The 21,355-nt window shown below is 42.9% G+C and overlaps 1 protein-coding gene across 1 annotated transcript; it reads left to right on the top strand.

Moving 5' to 3' along the window:
* The first annotated feature begins 5,162 nt into the window (after positions 1–5,162).
* LOC120045392 (glucagon receptor-like) lies at positions 5,163–19,503 on the top strand. The gene is made up of 13 exons (XM_038990266.1): positions 5,163–5,201; positions 5,763–5,865; positions 12,750–12,857; positions 13,860–13,981; positions 14,399–14,505; positions 14,803–14,959; positions 15,158–15,314; positions 15,408–15,468; positions 15,576–15,645; positions 15,823–15,914; positions 16,116–16,254; positions 16,367–16,408; positions 19,184–19,503. Exons 1-13 carry the CDS (start codon positions 5,163–5,165, stop codon positions 19,253–19,255), a joined length of 1,269 nt encoding a protein of 422 aa, XP_038846194.1. The 3' UTR covers positions 19,256–19,503.
* The last annotated feature ends 1,852 nt before the right edge of the window (positions 19,504–21,355 follow it).

Raw genomic sequence — 21,355 nt, 5'->3', positions numbered from 1 at the left:
ACGCTGTACGAGCTATTCTGGACTCGAGACGCCGGGTGAGGGGCCTGCAGTACCTCGTTGACTGGGAGGGGTACGGTCCGGAGGAGAGGTGCTGGGTACCGGGGAGAGACATTTTAGATCCTTCCCTCTTGGCTGATTTCCACCGTCGCCACCCGGATTGTCCTGCGCCTCGCCCTCCGGGTCGTCCTCGAGGCCGGGGTCGGCGCGCTGCGGGAGCCGCGCGTCAGAGGGGGGGTACTGTCACGAATCCCGCCGAGGATGGTGCCTCTTCCTGTTCGGGCGGCGCTCGGCGGTCGTCGTCACCGGCCTACTAGCTGCCATCGATTCCTTTCTTTTTGTTTCTGTTAGTTTGGGCTGATTGGGTGCACCTGTTTTGAGTTTAGTTTGGTGGGTAGGCTATTTAAGGGCAGGTAGCCCGCTGGCTGTTGTGCGGGCTTGTATTCTGTTATGTTGTGGTTGGATTGTAATGTGGATTTTGTTATTTTCTGTTTACAGTTTAGTCCGGTGTTTTTGGACTCGTCTTTTTCATGCGCCCGTGTGTTTTAGGGCATGATCGTTTGGAAAAATAAATCCTCATTATTGAAACCTGCTCTCTGCGCCTGACTCCATCCACCCAGTACTCCTAGCAGCACTGACAGTAGAATAATAGTGAAGACATCAAAACTATGAAATAACACATATGGAATCATGTAGTAACCAAAAAAGTGTTAAATAAATCTAAATATATTTTATGTTTGAGATTCTTCAAAGTAGCCACCCTTTGCCTTGATGACAGCTTTGCACACTCTTGGCATTCTCTCAACCAGCTTCACCTGGAACGCTTTTCCAACAGTCTTGAAGGAGTTCCCACATATGCCGAGCACTTGTTGGCTGCTTTTCCTTCACTCTGCGGTCCGACTCATACCAAACCATCTCAATTTGGTTGAGGTTGGGTAATTGTGGAGGCCAGGTCATCTGATGCACCACTCCATCACTCTCCTTCTAGGTCAAATAGCCCTTACACAGCCTGGTGGTGTGTTGGGTCATTGTCCTGTTGAAAAACAAATGTTAGTCCCAATAAGCGCAAACCAGATGGGATAGCGTATCGCTGCAGAATGCTGTGGTAGCCATGCTGGTTAAGTGTGCCTTGAATTCTAAATAAATCACAGACAGTTTCTCCAGTAAAGCACCATCACACCTCCTCCTCCATGCTTCACGGTGGGAACCACACATGCAGAGGTCATCCGTTCACCTACTCTGCGTCTCACAAAGACACAGCCGTTGGAACCAAAACTATAAAGTTTGGACTCATCAGACCAAAGGGCAGATTTCCACTGGTCTAATGTCCATTGCTCGTGTTTCTTGGTCCAAGCAAGTCTCTTTTTATTATTGGTGTCCTTTAGTGGTGGTTTCTTTGCAGCAATTTGACCATGAAGGACTGATTCATGCAGCCTCCTCTGAACAGTTGATTTTGAGATGTGTCTGTTACTTGAACTCTGTGAGGTGCAATCTGAGATGCAGTTAAATACCAATTTCTGAGGCTGGTAACTCTAATAAACTTATCTTCTGCAGCAGAGGTAACTCTGGGTCTTCCTTTCTTGTGGCGGTCCTTATGAGAGCCAGTTTCATCATAGCGCTTGATGGTTTTTGCGACTGCACTTGAAGAAACTTTCAAAGTTCAGTGTAGACAAGACAAGGGAATGATATTGTAGAATAATACCGCAAATATGTTGATCTATTCATAAAACATATCAAAGTAGGAGTGCTGTTCATTTAATCGTATCATTCGTGTTGTTGAAATGTTAACAATAGTGACGCACCGATATTACATTTTTGGCCGATACCAATATCCAATATTTTCCTTGCCCCAACAAATACGATACCGATAACCGATATTTAAAATGTTAGCGGTGTCACACCCTGGCCTTAGTATTCTTTGTTTCTGTAATATTTTGGTTAGGTCAGGGTGTGACAGGGGGGATGTTTTGTATGTTTTGTCTCGTCTTGGGTGGTTGTATTGTATAGGGGGTTTTGTTGAGTGTATGGGGTTGGGTTTAGTATAGTTGTCTAGGCAAGTCTATGGTTGCCTGAATGGTTCTCAATCAGAGACAGCTGTCATTCATTGTCTCTGATTGGGAGCCATATTTAAGGCAGCCATAGACAGTAGGCTTTCGTGGGTAATTGTCTATGTCTATGTTGCATGTTAGCACTTAGTCTTTCATAGCTTCATGTTTGTTGTTTTGTTTTGGTTCGTTTTTGTCTTCCTAATAAAAGAAGATGTATTTTTCACACGCTGCGCCTTGGTCCACTCATTATCCTCAAGATGATCGTGACAAGCGGCCTTTTTAAGCATTCTAGTACAGTTAAATAGTTAACACACACACATGGACACAGCGGTCTAAGGCACTGCATCTTAGTGCAAAAGGCATCCCTACAGTCCGTCGTTCGAATCCAGGCTGTATCACATCCGGCCGTGATTGGGAGTCCCATAGGGTGGCGCAGAATTGGCCCAGCGTTGTCCGGGTTTGGCTGTGGTAGGCCATCATTATATATATATATATGAATTTGTTCTTAACTGACTTGCCTGGTTAAATAAAGGTTACACACACACGCACACCACACTGACCAAAAAGTTATTTTGTCGGCATTTACGTATGTCCCCATTACCAGTAAAACTTAATCAAAACCTATTTCTTTCTTTTACTTGCTGTGCTGTTTCGTTGTTCATTTGTTCTGTCGTTTCATTTTCAACCAGGATTTCATCATACTACATGTCAAGCAGTGAAGTTTCAGCTCTGTCTGTCCGTGGCCTCTCTTCCTCGATGCGCACTGTCACTGTGTCCGTTTCCATCTTGTCCAGCTGTGTATGTAACATTTCACGTAAACCCTGTTTGTTGTCTGCATCGAAGTAGCGGTCCTTGTACATAGCATTGAGCATGGTGGCGACACAGTAAAGAGAGAATGCTACCGAATCGCTTGTTCACAGCCTGTGTCGGCAGTTTTGTTGAGCAGGCGTTTCAATGCCATGCAAGAGTGTATCACGTCTGCTGCAGGCGCAGTTGATGAGCTTATTTCTCGAGTCAGTTGTTCGAATTGAGCTAGCTAGTGTGTTCATGTTTCCAAGTTTGAAACATGTTCTCAAATGCCATTGAAATGGCAGCAGCGGTATGACCACCAGCATATTCATGAGCATGCAATACGACTTTCCTCAGTATGAAATCCTCGACGAACCACTGTACTGTCAGATTCAGCATGCTCATGTGGCTGATATCGCTGGTCCAAATGTCAGTCGTGAAGCTAATAGCAGTGACGCTATTACTGTAACTCCGGTAGGGCAACATCTGAAAAATAGCCCACTAGGTAGTGTGTACCGGTGCTCGACCAGTTGGCGAAAGCCAACATCACCCACGACAGAGAACGGTTGATTGTCAAGGGCAATGAATTCCATTATCTTGGCGTTAATGGATTTCACCTTTGAGGTGTCTCGCTGAAATTGTCTTACTCTTTCAAATGACTGATCGACTTGTTGACTGCTCGAGCCATACAGCAGACATTGTGGGGTAGGTTAGGAATGCTGTGTTGCACGTGTAGCGCAAAATTTTACGCAGCGTGTCAGCTTTGACATCGGTTTTGCACATCAGCGTTAAACTAGACATCGGGCGATACCGATGTTGGCATTTTTAGCTAATATCGGCCGATTCCGATATGGTCATCGATGTATTGTGCATCCCTAGTTATCAAGGTACCTAAAAGTAGTTTGAAGTTTGTTTTCATCTTAATAGCTAAACAAAACTACTTTAAACATAGTGGGGATGAAAATAACATAATTTTGGCTGTAATTATCTGTTGATATAGCAACGGACTCTAATAGTTTATCACATCTCATTGTGACGCGGGGGGGGGGACTATTTGGTTATAAAAACAAAACATTTTAGTGACCCCCTCTTGACGGCGGAGAAACATTTTACGTTTTAAAGTTAATTTACTACACATTCCACACAATATTTTCTTCTCCTCAGTCTTCCAGCTAATTTGCTGAAATTATACACATTTTGCTATGGGTTGGAGAAAACATTTAGCAATTTTATAACTATTTTCTTGCAATTCTATTTGTTTTGCCATGGGGCAGAATTCTTTTTGCCGTTTTACAGCTAATTTGCTGCAATTCTACACATTTTGCCATGGGCTGGAGAGAAATTTTGGCAGTTCTAAAGCACGTTTTCTGAAATTATACACATTTTGTCATGACTTATGTCATGTTAATATGATATCTGAGTGAGAGTGACTAACAAAATCAATGGAGACCATGGAGGTCAGGGCCCCTGGGCACGTGCCATTCGTGCCCGGTCGGTAATTCGGCCATGATTACTACAGTCACTCAAGTTTTGATACCTGGGTAGACTAACTTACCAATCAGAAATGTTTTACTGAAGGGCTAATTGAGTGACTGTCAGTGACTGACATAACAAGAGGAAAACTGCTGACGCACAACCACATTTCGAAATTGCACCAACAATTCTACTATTTTAACGCTCAACAGTAAGTTGAGAACCCGACTGAGTTCCTTAAAAAGTCATGAGCAGTAAGATAATCCTGCAGCAACAGGAAATGTGAATTATTATGTGGATTATAAGTATTGGACATTTTTTGTAGCGGTTGATACATTTTTCGTTAGTACAAATCACGTCTGTCAATTTAAAGTTGAAATTACAAACTTTAGAAGGTTTTTCCTGCTGTGCAGCAACAAAAGGGTGATAAAATGAAGATCCACCATCTATAGGACTTACCCATTGACTGGCATCTCAATAAAAAAAAAACTTAACAAACACAGAAATTAATAACAGAATAATTGGAAGATATTTATCATTTGAAAATATTGCTGTGGATCGCCTTGAATCTCTGAGGGAAATGTATGAATATAAAATTCCTGACTGAAGAGAGGTCAGAGACCAGGTACTGTATATAAAAATATCAAGAAATTACAGGGCAGAGTGAATGATTCTTTCTGCTTTTTGTGCAGTCTACCATAAGGTCGTACACAGAATATATATTTTTTAGGTTTTATGCAGTATGTGTATTGTGCACTGCTTGTCCAGAATGGTAAAAAGAGATGATTGTCTCTGTTCTTGACCTCACAGAGAGCGCTCATCCTCCGAACAGAGATGAGTTGGACCGTGGGAAGCATGGCCCTGACCTGCCTACTGCTGCTGAAGATGCTAAAGGTGAGATGTGAACAAAATACTGTATTGAGACTGTATCTGTTACATGCAAATGTTGTGTTGTTTTGAGCAGAACCATACAGTCGTGTGTTGTTGAGCGTGACACACTATAATAGCCAAAGTGCTATCAAGAGCCACTTATTGGACACTGTAGAGTACAGTGAGTGTCCAGTGTACAGTGAGCTGAGTCTATACACAGGAAACACCTATTGTTTAGTGGTTGGACTGTGGTGAGACAGAACGTAGCTACTGTCGTACAGAGCAATACATTTTTAGCTGCCCCCTCCAATGAAACCTTTCATTAATTCATTTATTCATTCAATCATGTTTTTGAAATCCCACTAGATGGCAAAAGAGAAGAAGGCTATTCCATTAACTCAGTAATAAAAGCATAGAGCAAAGTGTTACCAAACATATCAAACATATCAATAATTATATATAAAAAAATTAAAAAGTGTTACCAAACACACACATCTACACATACCAGAAAATACTGTATGATAGAATGTACTGTACTTGTTATTATTCTCTTGGTTCTTCCTGTTTTTTTGTTTCCTCTTCCAGGTGGAGATGGTTGGTGGGAAAGTCCTGGAGGAGACCTACATGAGGTGGATCCACTACAAAGACGAATGTGTGAAGATGATTGACTCTGAGCCATTTCCTCAAGGTAAGAACACAACTTGACTCAAATAGATTTGGCATTTAGAAGTGGTTGATTGGTAAACTTCCCACAGTCTCTAACACAACTGGGAGTAGAGTGCCATAAGTCTGACAAGCAAGACTAATTAAGGATAAAATAGGATTGGTTCCATTGGCATATTTTGTTTGTTGTTTTATATTATGAAGTGGGCCAGAAGGCTTCTGGTAGAACAGTGGTTTCCAACCTTTTTGGATTACTGTACAACCAACTGAATTATGCCCTGCCCAGAGTACCCTTGAAGTACCCCCTCATGTGCATTTTACCAGTAAGCCTATGGTCTCACAAGTCTTTTCAAGTACCCCCTATGGATAGGCCAAGTATTTATGTATACAGGAAACATATACATATACAGTGCATTCGGAAAGTATTCAGACCCTTTTACTTTTTTCACATAACTTTGTTACAGCCTTATTCTAAAATGGATTAAAACATTTTTTCCCTCATCAATATACACACAATACCCCACAATGACAAAGCAAAAACAGGTTTACATTTTTTTGTTAACATTTATTACAAATGTAAAAATGAAATACCTTATTTACATAAGTATTCAGACCCTTTGCTATGAGACTCGAAATTGAGCTCAGGTGCATCCTGTTTCCATTGATCAACCTTGAGATGTTTCTACAACTTGATTAGAGTCCACCTAGGGCTGTTGCGGTGACCGTATTACTGCCACACCGGCGGTCACGAGTCATGAAGGCAGTCAAATTCCACGTGACCATTTAGTCACGGTAATTAGACTTCTCCAAGCTCTGATGCTGCTCATGGTCATTAGTAGCCTACCAAACTTGCTAACTACCTGGTACTCAGCACTTTATTGTCCCTATAATCACTCTAACATCAATGCAAATGTTATTGAAAAAATCGAATCAAACACTTCATGAGGGCCCATGAGGTCATGTTGCGCAACATTTCTATAGGCATGAGAAAACAGAGTGATGGCCTCTTAAAAAGAGGAGGGTCCCATCAGCTTTCTATAGACTTTCTATAGACTAGGCCTACAAGTTGTTTTCTCAACTTTCCTAATATTAAGCACTTTGCGTATCTTTACAACAAGAGTATAGCCTATCTGGCTGGCATGAAAGTTAACCATGGGAAAAGCATCTTCCATTCGCTATTTAATACCATAGATGGCATGTATTTTTTTCCCCTGCACCCTGTTTCCAGACAGGTGCATGATAATTGTCCATTCTAAATCAAAACAAATTTCACACATACAGTACTGTGCAAAAGTTTTAGGCAGGTGTGAAAAAATGCTGTAAAGTAAGAATGCTTTCAAAAATAGACATGTTAATAGATTATATTTATCAATTAACTAAATGCAAAGTGAGTGAACAGAAGAAACATCTAAATCAATCCATATTGGGTGTGACCACCCTTTGCCTTCAAAACAGCATCAATTATTTTAGGTACACTTGCACAAAGTCTGAGATTTTGTAGGCATATAGTCAGGTGTATGATTAAACAATTATATCAAACAGGTGCTAATGATCATCAACTCAATACGTAGGTTGAAACACAATCATTAACTGAAACAGAAACAGCTGTGTAGGAGGAATAAAACTGGGTGAGGAACAGCCAAACTCAGTTAACAAGGTGAGGTTGCTGAAGACAGTTTGCCGTCAAAAGTCATACACCACGGCAAGACTGAGCACAGCAGCAAGACACAAGATAGTTATACGGCATCAGCAAGGTGTCTCCCAGGCAGAAATGTCAAGGCAGAAAGGGGTTTCCAGATGTGCTGTCCAAACTCTTTTGAAGAAGCACAAAGAAACGGGCAACGTTAAGGACCGTAGACGCAGTGGTCGGCCAAGAAAACTTATTGCAGCAGATGAGACACATCATGCTTACTTCCCTTCACAATCAGAAGATGTCCAGCAGTGCCATCAGTTCAGAATTGTGGGACCCTGGTACACCCATCTACCGTCTGGAGAAGTCTGGTCAGAAGTGGCCTTCATGGAAGACTTGCGGCCAAAAAGTCATACCTCCGACGTGGAAACAAGGCCAAGTGACTCAACTATGCACGAAAACACAGGAACTGGGGTGCAAAAAAATGGCAGCAGGTGCTCTGGAGTGATGAGTTAAAATTTGAAATATTTGGCTGTAGCATAAGGCAATTTATTTGCCAAAGGGCTGGAGAGCGGTACACATGAGTGTCTGCAGGCCACAGTGAAGCATGGTGGGGCTGCATTTCTGCAAATGGAGTTGGGGATTTGGTCAGAATTAATGGTCTCTTCAATGCTGAGAAGTACAGGCAGATTCTTATCCATCATGCAATACCATCATGGAGGCATCTGATTGGCCCCAAATTTATTCTGCAGCATGACAACGACCCCAAACATACAGCGAAAGTCATTAAGTACTATCTTAAGTGTAAATAAGAACAAGGAGTCCTGGAAGTGATGGTATGGCCCCCACAGAGCCCTGATCTCAACATCATCGAGTATGTCTGTCACGTTCCTGACCTGTTTTCCATTGTTTTTGTATGTGTTTAGTTGGTCAGGGCGTGAGTTGGGGTGGGCATTCTATGTTATGTGTTTCTATGTTGGGTTAAATGTGTTGCCTGATATGGTTCTCAATTAGAGGCAGGTGTTTGACGTTTCCTCTGATTGAGAACCATATTAAGGTAGGCTGTTCTCACTGTTTGTTTGTGGGTGATTGTTCCTGTGTCTGTGTCTGTTGCACCACACGGGACTGTTTCGTTTGTTCGTTCGTTTGGCTGGTCTTTCCTGTTCGTGCGTTCTTCGTGTCTATATGTAAGTGCTCAAGTTCAGGTCTGTCTACGTCGTTTGTTGTTTTGTAGTTTGTGTAAGAGTTTTCGTGTTTCGTATTGTTTAAATAAATATTCCATTATGTCTGCATACAACGCTGCGTTTTGGTCTGACCCTTACTCCTCCTCCTCATCCGAGGAGGAGGCATTAGACAGCCGTTACAATGTCTGGGATTACATGAATAGAGAGAAGCACCTGAGGCTAACTAAATCCACAAAAGAACTGTGGTTTGTTATCCAAGATGTTTGGGCCAACCTACCTGCCAAGTTCCTTCAAATACTGTGTGCAAGTGTACCTAGAAGAATTTAAGCTGTTTTGAAGGCAAAGGTTGGTCACATCAAATATTGATTTGATGTAGATTTTTCTTCTGTTCACTCAATGTGCGTTTTGTTAATTGATAAATATAATCTATTAAGAATGCACCTTTATAATAAAAGCATTACGTGCATTATCGCATTTGCGGTCACTTTTGATAAGGGTATTTTCCCGCTAATGGAACATTCGCGCTTATAGCCTACTGGCTTATAATGTGAAGAAGTACCCTAATCGTTTATCCACATTTTCATCTAAATGTTCTGATCTGTTGCGTTAGCCTCATTGCGTGAAAAACGTTTTTTTTTTTTTTGCTAGTGGTTGTATGAATTTGGGATCTGTCGCATCCCACAACTGTCCTAGACCATGTTTGGAATATTTCTTTCTCACACAGAATAGAATAGGTCAACTTTTGTACTATGGGGGATAGTAGATTGACATAGGCTAGTGCTTTTGCTGTTTGTTAGGCCTACTCATATTCTTGGCTGACGAAAAGTAAATGTGGACGGTTCTTCCAATATCTTCAATTATGCAACTTGGAATTGAATAAGGATGCGCACAGTTGCTTCCCGGATGTGTCTGTCTTCATTTGTCGCCTGTGAGAAAGACCTGATCACGTGATGGAGAGCCATATGAGTGAGAGGTGCTTCAGAGCACGCAGCACTCCGGGAGAAGGGCACAACACAGCACTCTGGGCCAAGACTGATGAAGTGTGTACAGCCAGTGTAAAAGAAAAAGCAGAGCTCATTAATTTGAAGCAACTTAAAAAAAAAATCATCATTAGAGTCGCATCATACGGCCTTACAATGTATTAAAAATCAAAACATATATCCCAACATTTGTAGAACAACTAAAGTTATATTAATAACTCTAAAGTAAGCTTATTGGAATAACTATTTCTTTGTTAACCGCTCAACACAGAATATCCGCATGTGCGCACTCCCTCAAATCGTTTGGAGAAAATATCCTTTCTATTTTATTCAGCGATGTTCAATTGTATTCTTCATACTATAAAATAATGCCACATAATTCTAAGCAAATCTTGTCTGCTAAATGAGATAGTATAGCCCACAGCCATTTGGCATAGCCAGATCAAGACCTAACATAAGGACAACTCAGAGTATGTTCTTCTGAAATAGAGTGCATTTTCTTCATATTATGTTTCTTTAGACCTGTCTAAAATGAATAATGAATTTATTGTGAAGGTGTAGGCTATAATACATGGATTTGTTAGACATTTTAAAATGTAGATGTTCCAAAGATCTGCATCAGTGGCTTGTAGGCTATGTTTGGAAGCCAGGAGATGCTACATGTGTTTATGTTAATTAACGGTCAATTACCCTGAGACCGACAGTTATTTGCTTGATAATCACCGGCTGATGAAATTTCGTGACTGCCACAGTCCTAAGTCCACCTGTGGTAAATTCAATTGATTGGACATGATTTGGAAAGGCACACACCTGTCTATATAAGGTCCCACAGTTGACATTGCATATTAGAGCAAAAACCAAGCCATGAGGTCAAAGGAATTGTCTGTAGAGCTCTGAGACAGGATTGTGACGAAGCACAGATCTGGGGAAGCGTACCAAAAACATTTCTGCAGCATTGAAGGTACCGAAGAACACAGCGGCCTCCATCATTCTTAAATGGGAGAAGTTTGTAACCACCAAGACTCTTCCTAGAGCTGGCCGCCCGGGCCAAACTCAACAATCAGGGGAGAAGGGCCTTGGTCAGGGAGGTGACCAAGAACCTGATGGTCACTCTGACAGAGCTCCAGAGTTCCTCTGTGGAGATGGGAGAACCTTCCAGAAGGACAACCATCTCTGCAGAACTCCACCAATCAGGTACTTGTGGTAGATTGCCAGATGGCAGCCACTCCACAGTAAAAGGCACACGACAGCCCGCTTGGAGTTTGCCAAAAGGCACCTGAAGGACTCAGACCATGAGAAACAAGATTATCTGGTCTGATGAAACCAAGATTGAACTCTTGGGCCTTAATACCAAGTGTCACGTCTGGAGGAAATCTGGCACCATCCCTACGGTGAAGCATGATGCACTGGGAGACTAGTCAGGATCGAGGGAAAGATGAACGGAGCAAAGTACAATGTCCTTGAGTGGCCCAGCCAGAGCCCGGACTTGAACCCGAACAAACATCTCTGGAGAGACCTGAAAATAGCTGTGCAGCAACGCTTCCCATCCAACCTGACAGAGCTTGAGAGGATCTGCAGAGAAAAATGCGACAAACCCGTCAGTCAGCCAGGACCTGCCAGAGTCGTCAGTCAGCCAGGACCTGCCAGAGTCGTCAGTCAGCCAGGACCTGCCAGAGTCGTCAGTCAGCCAGGACCTGCCAGAGTCGTCAGTCAGCCAGGACCTGCCAGAGTCGTCAGTCAGCCAGGACCTGCCAGAGTCGTCAGTCAGCCAGGACCGGCCCCTCCGTCCAGTGGCGCCCTCTAGGATGGTCCGGGACTCGCTGTAAGGGTCCTCTCTCCAGAGGCGCCACCAAAGCGGGTAATGACTATGGTAGAGTGGGGTCTACGTCCCGCACCCGAGCCGCCGCCATGAATGAGGCCCACCCGGACCCTCCCTTTTAGATTAGGTTTTTGCGGCCGGAGTCCGCACCTTTGTGGGGGGGGGGTAATGTCAAGCCCTGGCCTTAGTTATCTTTGTTCTCTTTAGTATTTTGGTTAGGTCAGGGTGTGACGAGGGTGGTTTGTGTGTTTTTGTACTGTCTAGGGCACAGGTGTCAAACTCATTCCACGGAGGGCCGAGTGTCTGCGGGTTTTCGCTCCTCCCTTGTACTTGATTGATGAATTAACATCACTAATTAGTTAGGAACTCCCCACACCTGGTTGTCTAGGGCTTTATTGAAAGGAAAAAACAAAAACCTGCAGACACTAGGCCCTCCGTGGAATGAGTTTGACACCCCTGGTCTAGGGTGTTTGTACTGTCTAGGTTTTTTTTGTAGAGTTATGGGGTTGTGTTCATTGTAGGTGTTTATGTAAGTCTATGGTTGCCTAGATTGGTTCTCAATTAGAGGCAGGTGTTCAACGTTGTCTCTGATTGGGAACCATATTTAGGCAGCCATGTTCTTTGGGTATTTTGTGGGTGATTGTCTTCCGTGTCAGTGTTTGTCGCCACACGGGACTGTTTCGGTTAGTTCTTTTGTTATTTTGTATTGTGTCTTGTTTTCGTGGAATATGTTAAAACATGGAAACTTACCACTCTGCGTATTGGTCCTCCGATCCTTCTCGCCTCTCCTCGTCAGATGAGGAGGAAGAGATAGACAGCCGTGACACAAATACAGGTGTGTCAAGCTTGTAGCACCATATCCAAGAAGATTTTAGTCTGTAATCGCTGCCAAAGGTGCTTCAACAAAGTACTGAGTAAAGGGTCTGAATACTTAGTGTGTAAATGTCATATTCCAGTTAAAAAAATGTAATACATTTGCAAAAAAAATCCCCCCAAAACATTTTGCTTTGAAATTACGGGGTATTGTGTGTAAATTGATGAGTATTTTTAATTTGTTTTAATCAATTTTAGAATAAGGCTGTAATGTAACAAAATGTGGAAAAGTCAAGGGGTCTGAATACTTTCCAAATACGCTGTAAGTTTACATTGAGGTGCAGCTAGTTGTAGTTGCCTATCCTTGGTCAGATAGAATTGCCTCGTAAAGCATTCTAAACACTGCACACACTATTTTGGTCAGTCTGGATGACCAGGCTGCAAACGGAACGCTCGTGGTCATGTTCTTTCTCTGTCTCCCAGGCTTGTTCTGTAACAGGACGTTTGACCGCTACGCCTGCTGGCCTGATAGTCCTCCTGGGTTGGTGGTCAACGTGTCCTGTCCCTCCTACCTGCCCTGGTTTGACAAAGGTGACTGACTTTTTTTACTTTCATCTACATTGTATTGTCGATGGTCATCTATTGAATTGTGATATGATGTCACAGAATAATACCCCAAAATATATTGACCTATTCATAAAACATATAAAAGTAGCCGTGCTGTTCATATTCATTATGATCTGTTAGGTTCTTATTTTTCAGAGTAAATAACTCACGAACACTAGAGAAGCTTAACCAAGTTTAATTCTTCCCAAAGGGTCGTTACAGCTGTAATTCAGACAGAAAAACATTTCACACAAGCACTGATATTTAACCCTTTCTTCTCTCCACAACTGAACAGCCAATGCATCCCTGTTGCTAGACAGAACCATAGTGATATCTGTTCCTCCTCACTTCATCTGACCTGACCTCTACCCCAAAGTGCTCACTCCTCCCCAACTCAAGGTTGTCATGGTTATTGATACCAGACTGTGTCTCTCCTCCTCCCATAGGATGCCTGATGGCTAACAATAACATATCCTGACATAATGTAAACGTTATACATTACCCTCTCTCCCTTAGTGACATTTGTTCGTTTCTAAGCTCTCCACCCGTCTCCCCTTCTCAATGCCTGCCACATGTAATCTCTTCCCTGCACTCAACACATTCCAAGCTTAGTTGCACCCACTATATACCGTCCTCTTATAACCCTTAACTTCTGTTGTAGACCCTCAACCTTAGCACTCCATCAGTGACATGAATAAGTAACATTTCATATTCTCTGAACCCAACAGATCTAAATGGCAAAACTGATCTTATTTTAGCACGCCTACTCTGAGACACATCTCCAATAATTATGCCAATTCGGAAACATTGTTTGTGCGCGTTGCTTTCAGAATAGTGTGTGGGTGTGTGTGGGCACAAGCTGTATGTGTGTTTCTGTGGAAAAAATATTTTTGTCTGTGCACTCAATGTGTATTTATGTTTGTGTGTGTGCGCACGTGCATGTGTGCATATGTGCGCACACACTGGACATGTCTGCGGGATGTCCAGTGTCTCAGGGTGTGGTGCGTCGGCGGTGTGGCTCTGATGGCCACTGGGTGGAGGAGGAGGACGGGGAAGTCTGGAGGGACATGTCTCAGTGTGAAGAGGAACAGGAAATCACATCTCAGGAGGTACCTGACAAAAACACTATCTATTGTTTTTTACTTGCAGGTGTTAATGAGCACTGTGCCCCTGAGCTCTTCAGGTAAATCAGCCTTCTGTTCCGTCATTTGGGGGGCTGTACTACTGTCAACTTATGCAGTCCCATAACGCAAAGCCTTCAATGTCTGGAGATCTGAAGGGTCTGGATATTGTAGGTATAAGCAGTGTAATGATGGAGTTTCCACCTTACAGATCTGCAAACATTAATGGAGTAAGGCTAAGGGGAAAGGCTAGGAAGCGATTTGGGAACGGCCAACGCTTTAAAAAAAAAGTTGTTTCTGTCTTTCTCGTTGAGAAGATGTGTATATAAAGTCCTAATTAACATAATCTCTTCTGACATGAGTTTCCATGGTAATGCCGCTCTGCATTGTTTTTTTCCCCCACAGCTGTGGTTCAAGCAGCTGATGGTGAGCTTCAGGATGCTTTACACGGTTGGCTACACCCTGTCCCTCTTCACCCTGGTCTCAGCACTCATCATTCTACTGAGTATCAGGTACACTTGTCCTTCTGTTCACCACCACTCTTCAAATTGAAACTCTGGTCCACTTCACTCATCTCTACTCCAGTAATCAAGCACTTACATCAAAGTCATATTTACCACAGAAAGCCCGAAAGAATGCTTTGGATGAGCATTGGGAAAAGCAACCCTAGAGAAGTAACAGTATGGGAAGGTTTGTGAGTGTGACGAAACATAAGGACATCTTGAGAAGATTTCTTGGTAGTGTTCTTTGATTGGTATTTTTTTTGGTAGTAATACTTCTTGGCCATTGCCTCTATCGTTCCCCGCCAGGAAGCTTCACTGCACCCGCAACTACATCCACGCAAACCTGTTTGTGTCTTTCATCCTGCGAGCTGTGTCGGTGATCGTCAAGGACACCATGCTGGAGCGTCACTGGGGCCGGGAAATCATGAGACAGGCCGACCTGGGAGAAATGCTGAGTCACGAGGTGGGTTGTGAGCGGTGTAGGTGGAGCACCGTATTGCTTGTTCCTATCATATTTATTCCTTCAAGTCTGCAAACACTTGAATGCCCTTGAATATGGTGACGTGATCTGTGGAGACTAGGAGTTGTTTTTGGACTCAGCAAAATGTCATCACTTCTTGACCTTTATAGTAATCACCATCTTTGCAATATTTATCTCAAGGCTGCCATTGGCTGCAGGATGGCCCAGGTGGTGATGCAGTATTGTGTTCTAGCCAATCACTACTGGTTCTTTGGAGAGGCCATCTACCTGTATTCGGTGCTCATCGCCTCTGTATTAATTGAGAACAAGTACTTACCTTATATCTGCCTCGGCTGGGGTGAGTAACGTATCCTTTGTCTACATCCAAAATACCACTTCAGCCTTTTATACCCACTGTGTCTTATTAATGCTCAATGTCTTTCTTTGTCAGGAACCCCTCTTTTATTTGTCCTTCCTTGGATGTTGGCCAAGCTATTGAGAGAAAACAAAGAGTGAGTGGGTGTCCATGCGTCACCTCAATCAGTGCACACTGCACGGCCTGTTTGTATTGATTTAGAGACAGGCGTAAACAATGAATGTCCCAATCTGGTACCCTCAGGTGCTGGGCAGTCAATGAAAATATGAGCTACTGGTGGATAATACGGTTCCCCATTCTGTTTGCGTCACTGGTGAGGGCGGCTTTTGGCTCTGTTGTTATGTACATTTTTCAGTGTGTGTGTGTGTGTTTGCATGCCTGTCTGTGTGCATTGTGTTGAGTGTTGGTCTGCATATTTATAGCCTACTTGTCATACATGGCTGTGTATGTGTGTCTGTTTTTGAAAGATTGCAAATGCTACTGTCAACAGATCAACTTATTGATTTTCATGAAGATTTTGAAGGTGATTCTATCCAAACTACGTGCCAACAATCAGAATGGCTATCCTGACTACAAGCTTCGGTAAGGAAGAAGGCCAAGAGACTGATATAATGATATTACACACAGGCCTCTTCCTTTACCGATGTGGCATCCAATTTGATAGTTGGTGACAGAGAGAGAAGGAAAGATAAAGGGGCAGATTAAAAGAAAGAGGGCAAGACATGTGGAAAATGAGTTGAGACAGTGAGACAAATTGCCTCCCTATGTCCTATCTCCTGATAGCTTGGCCAAGGCGACCTTGACCCTCATCCCTCTATTTGGCATCCATGAGGTCATCTTCATCTTCGCCACTGATGAGCAGACCACTGGCATCCTGCGCTACATCAAGGTCTTCTTCACGCTCTTCCTCAACTCATTTCAGGTGAGGAACCTGAAAACCAGGTTACCCAGGTCAACAAACCATAGCCTTGCATTATTACCTAGCAAGTGAAGCCTATCAGTGTTCTGTTTAAACCCAAGCGTTGTCTCTATAGGGATTTCTGGTGGCTGTGCTGTACTGCTACTGTAACAAAGAGGTTTGTAAGATTCTATTGTGTTTTTTCTGTTATGTTCTATGTTTTTCTATTGTTTTCCATCCATCAAACTCATCACATGCTCCCCCTGAGCTGCCCGATCTTTTCCTATATAAGCTGTAACGCACACTTACTGCCAACTGCACATCCCTGATTGAAGACTCATTTGGCTACCTAAATGATCTGTGACAATTGCTGTAAATGGTCTGGGTTATGGTGTGATGTGATGTCAGATGGGTCACAAGTATCTGACAGGTTCACTAGTTTCTGAAAGAAATGTTAATGATATTCTGAATTACTTTAAGAATGGGCAACTACTATTATTAGATGAATGCCTTTTGAACGTCAGACTTGTTCATTCTAATGTGCGTTAGCTTCGGACCCGGCCTCAGGATAAAGTGACTAAAGGGGCAGTTGAAATCGGCGAGGGGGCTAGATTTTGGGGGTGTTCTTGCATTGGAATGATATTGAATTCTGCTTATATAATCACGCTATTCCACAATAAACATAACGTTCAAATGCTGAGACTCCAAGATCATTGAGTGCTTTTGAAATCTGAAATCTCTGCTGCGCTTTATCAGCACAATGGACCACGCCATACAGCTAGCCCGTTTTGGTCATGAATATTGGCTACAAGATAGATAGGGAAATTCATCTATTACAAGCAGCCTATGTGAATGCAGTGATACACACAGTTGTCTTACCAAAATAGTAGTAGCCTAGTTATTCATGCGTGCAAACATAAATACTGAATAGCAGTTTGACTTAGAATACGACACAACTGCGAATGAATGAATGAATGCGACCAGAACACAACAGCGGAACCAAGTACTAGGCTTAGTAAACAAAATGTCAGATCGATAAAGGCATGACACAATCTATATTTAGGCTAGTTACATTAACAGTGAACAAACACAGTAAACAAAAGGCGAATAGAGATCCAAATAACCAAAACATAGCCTACAGTGAGATGCAGCCATGCACAGCTGTCTTGCCAAACAAATAGGCCTATACAGGCCTGCTTCAAACATGGAAAATCATACTGCTCGCTCATGAGTTCAGCAACAGGTTATGATATGGCAACAGGTTGTGAACACACTTCTGTGAATCAAATTCGACCCACATAATCAATTAAGCAATGCCAGCCTACCATAAACACGTTTCCAATACGTACAGTTCCATTTACAGCAGCGAAAACCAATAGGCTATGAAAAAAGGCTCAATTTGATTCGGGTTATCTATTTCTATGATGAAACATACTGATATGTAGCTATACCCAGGGGCGTCATTGGGTTCTTACATTGGAATTATATGGAATTCAGCTTGCATTACGCTACACCACAGTAAACAAAAGTTCAAGAACTGCTTTTGACCAAGAAGTGACATCTCGCTGCGCTCCATCAACACCATGGACAGCGCCCTAAACCCTAAAGCAAGATTTTGATCAAAACCAACCAGCTAGATTGAAACAATCTTACGTTTTCAAAAGGGTTGCAGCTTCCTTGATGCTCTGTGAAATTTTGTGAATAATCGATCAATCGATCATTCCCCGAAATCTTCTTGTGAGATCCCCCTCAAATGCCAGTTGGATTAGTTGAGCTTTCCTCGGGTGTAGCGTGTTTGTTCTGTTCTGATTGGACTCCCAAAAAGTCAGTCCGTGTTTCAGTGTAGTAAGCATGGTCGGCATAGCGGAAAGAGGCCCAGAGAATCGTTGCAGGATATCAAGTGGGGTCAATTTGTCCTCATTGGAACCAGAGCGGGCGATTTCAGTCTGCAAAACCTAGCAAACGGCACTAAACTCAGCTTCCACCAAATCTGTTTTGCTTAGATCCAGCAGTGGATTCACCTTTTAACTCATTTAGAAAGTCATGGCTCTCTGGGTCAAAGGCACACAGGGCCTTCGCCAGTTCTGACATTTCACCAATGACAGTATCCAACGTGCTGAAGAACGGTGTTTTCCACTCAGTCTCTTCTCCTCAGTCCTGCTGGCCTACTGTACTGGCCATCATGTAGGCCTGGAGGTTTATACTTATATACTGTAACATCGTTGTTTGCTTGGAGCTGGTGGTGGTGCATCAGTGCCACTGGCACTGCACTGTGCCTAAATGGCTTCGAACTCACTGTCGCCCCACAGCTTCTTGACACACTCCAATACACTGTGGACCACTTTGACTCTAGTGTAAAGATCCGTTGCTTTTGCCTGGAGTAATTTGTTTGGAGGATCGAGAAGACTGAGGATTCTGTGCACCATGGTGGCTGTAAACTTAAAGCCAGGGTCTGTCACTGTCCTCAGCAACCTTGCAGCCTCGAGTCTTACTTCTGTGTTTTAGGAACGCATGCATTTTCCCCTGCTTTTTATGGAAACCAAAAGGAGTCATACCTTAACACCCAGTGACTTCTCATAGCCGCCCTACACACACCGCGGCGTTCCCTGCCCATTGTGCTGACACAGCGCAACGGAGATACAGATCATTTTTTGCGCCAAAGCCCCCTTTAGCCCCCTCGTGGATCCGGGCGCAGGTAGCTTCTTCCATTCTCATGTACAGTATAGTTGCAGATGTCCTCTTTTGCTCTGTAATCGCCCTTCCTGAGTAGGAAAAATGCATCAATCCAACATCCTTTGATTAAAAATTGGTTTTGCAAAAAGACAGGCTGTCATTTACTGAGGGAGTAGAATTGTATGAAGAATAGTAGGCCGTGCATCAGTGACCAGCAAGGACAAACTCACACATTTCAGTTGAAGGGAGGGAATAATGTTTTTTCCTCTGTTGGTTGCAGGTGAAGACAGAGCTTGCGAAGAAACTGCGAAGCTGGAGGATGGAGATGGAGGTGGTGTGCTGTGGACAGTGACTAACCGAGACAAGAGTAGTACCATTCTCCATCGCCACAGTTCCAGAGAACAATGGAGCTTCTACACCACCAACAGGAGTCCAGCCTGATAGTCCTCCATCTCCACAGACTCAGTTCAAGACAGCATGCTCGGAACACCTCCATGACACCTGAGTCTCTCGCTCAACTGCATTGTCGTACCACAACGGCAACCCTGGACAAGAGTACAGACTGCACACACCTAACTCATAATGAGACCACAGGGTCTAGTCCATCTATGCAGGTGTCATTCCTCATTCACTTAAATGACCCAGTAGAGTTACCTCCACATGTTGTAAATATTTATTCAGATTAAAGGCCCAAATGCAGCCATTTTTATCTTAATATCGAATCATTAGGGGGTAACAATTAAGTACCGTAGTGTAATAGTTTTAAATTAAAATGTTAAAAAAAATGACAAAAATAATTTTTTCGCAAGCAAGAACTTTCAGAGGTCTGTCTAGGAGTGGTCTGAGTGAGGGGTCTAATTGGGGGTGCCTAATGTAACTTGAAAACTAGCTGTTGGCAGAGAGGTTTAACACTTTTTTGTTATTGGTCTATCAACTTATACTGCCTGGGGATGTCACCATGCAAGACAACTCCGCCCATGCAAAACTTGCAGATTAGAAGGTCCTGTGTAAATTGTATTTTCAATGGTCAACTATCAGAAAGTTACACTGATCACATTTTTCCCACTTTTACAGTGTTAGTTTCATCAGCTGTTGTACAATATGATACAAAACACAGGGAAAACTGAAATTTGACTGCACTGGGCCTTTAAGTAAGATATTATTTGTGTGTCACTCTGTTGATGTACAGTATTTTAATGTATTTCCAAATGATGAGTGGTACAGTGCCTAGTGAAAGTCTACACGTCCAAATACCCCCATGCCTTAAAATTACATCTAAAAAGGGATTAAATAAATACAAATCCTGCCGATCTACATAACCTACTCCACATTTTCAAAGTTAAAGAAAATTATGGAAAATGTTCCACAAGAAAAAAGAACATGTCTAAATTGCATTTGTGTTCACACCCCAGAGTTAATACTTTGTGGAAGTATTTTGGAAGCCATTACAGCTGGGAATCATTTTAAATAAGATGTAACCGGTGTCAAATGGCTAGCTAGACAGTAGCATTTAAATCTGTGACATCACTTGCTCTGAGACTTTGAAGTAGTTGTTTCACTTGCTCTGCAAGGGCCGTGGCTTTTGTGTAGCGATAGTTAACTATGCTTCATGGGAGGCAGATGTTGATGGGTTCAGAGGATCCCTCGTATGAGCCCAGGTTGGAGCAAGGAGAGGGACGGAAGCAAAGACTGTTACATTTGCACAACTCTTAGGGCAACATACACTGAGTTAACCAAACATTAGGAACACCTTCCTAATATTGAGTTGCACCCCCCCTTTTCCCCTCAGAACAGCCTCAATTTGTCGGGGCATGGACTCTACAAGGTGTCAAAAACGTTTCACAGGGATGCTGGCCCATGTTGGCTCCAATGCTTCCCACAGTTGTGTCAAGTCGGCTGGATGTCCTTTGGCTGGTAGTCCTTTGGCTGGTAGACCATTCTTGATACACACGGGAAACTGTTGAGCATGAAAAATACAGCAGCGTTGCAGTTTTTGACACAAAACGGTGTGCCTGGCACCTACTACCATATCATGTTCAAAGGCACTTACTGTAAATATTTTGTCTTGCCCATTCACCCTCTGAATGACACACATACACAATCCATGTCTCAATTGTCTCAAGGCTTAAAAATCCTTCTTTAACCTGTCTCCTCTCCTTCATCTACACTGACGTGGATTTAACAAGTGACATCCATAAGGGATCATAGCTGTCAGCTGGATTCACCTGGTCAGTCTATGTCATGGGAAGAGCAGGTGTTCTTAATGTTTTGTATACTCAGTGTACATTGTTTTTGTCAAAATTGCTCAAGCTCAGTAAATTAAGGTTAATTGATGGACAGCAATATATAAACCTTCTGGCCTGGACCACGCAGGACCTCCTTTCATATTTATTTTGATCCTAACAAAACACCCCAGTCTCTGCCGGTGACAAGCATACCCATAACATGATGC

The sequence above is a fragment of the Salvelinus namaycush genome, chromosome 4 (genome assembly GCF_016432855.1).
Source record: "Salvelinus namaycush isolate Seneca chromosome 4, SaNama_1.0, whole genome shotgun sequence".
Taxonomy (NCBI): domain Eukaryota; kingdom Metazoa; phylum Chordata; class Actinopteri; order Salmoniformes; family Salmonidae; genus Salvelinus; species Salvelinus namaycush.
The sequence above is the reverse complement of the archived record's forward strand: the minus strand, read 5'-3'. Positions and strand labels throughout refer to the sequence as shown.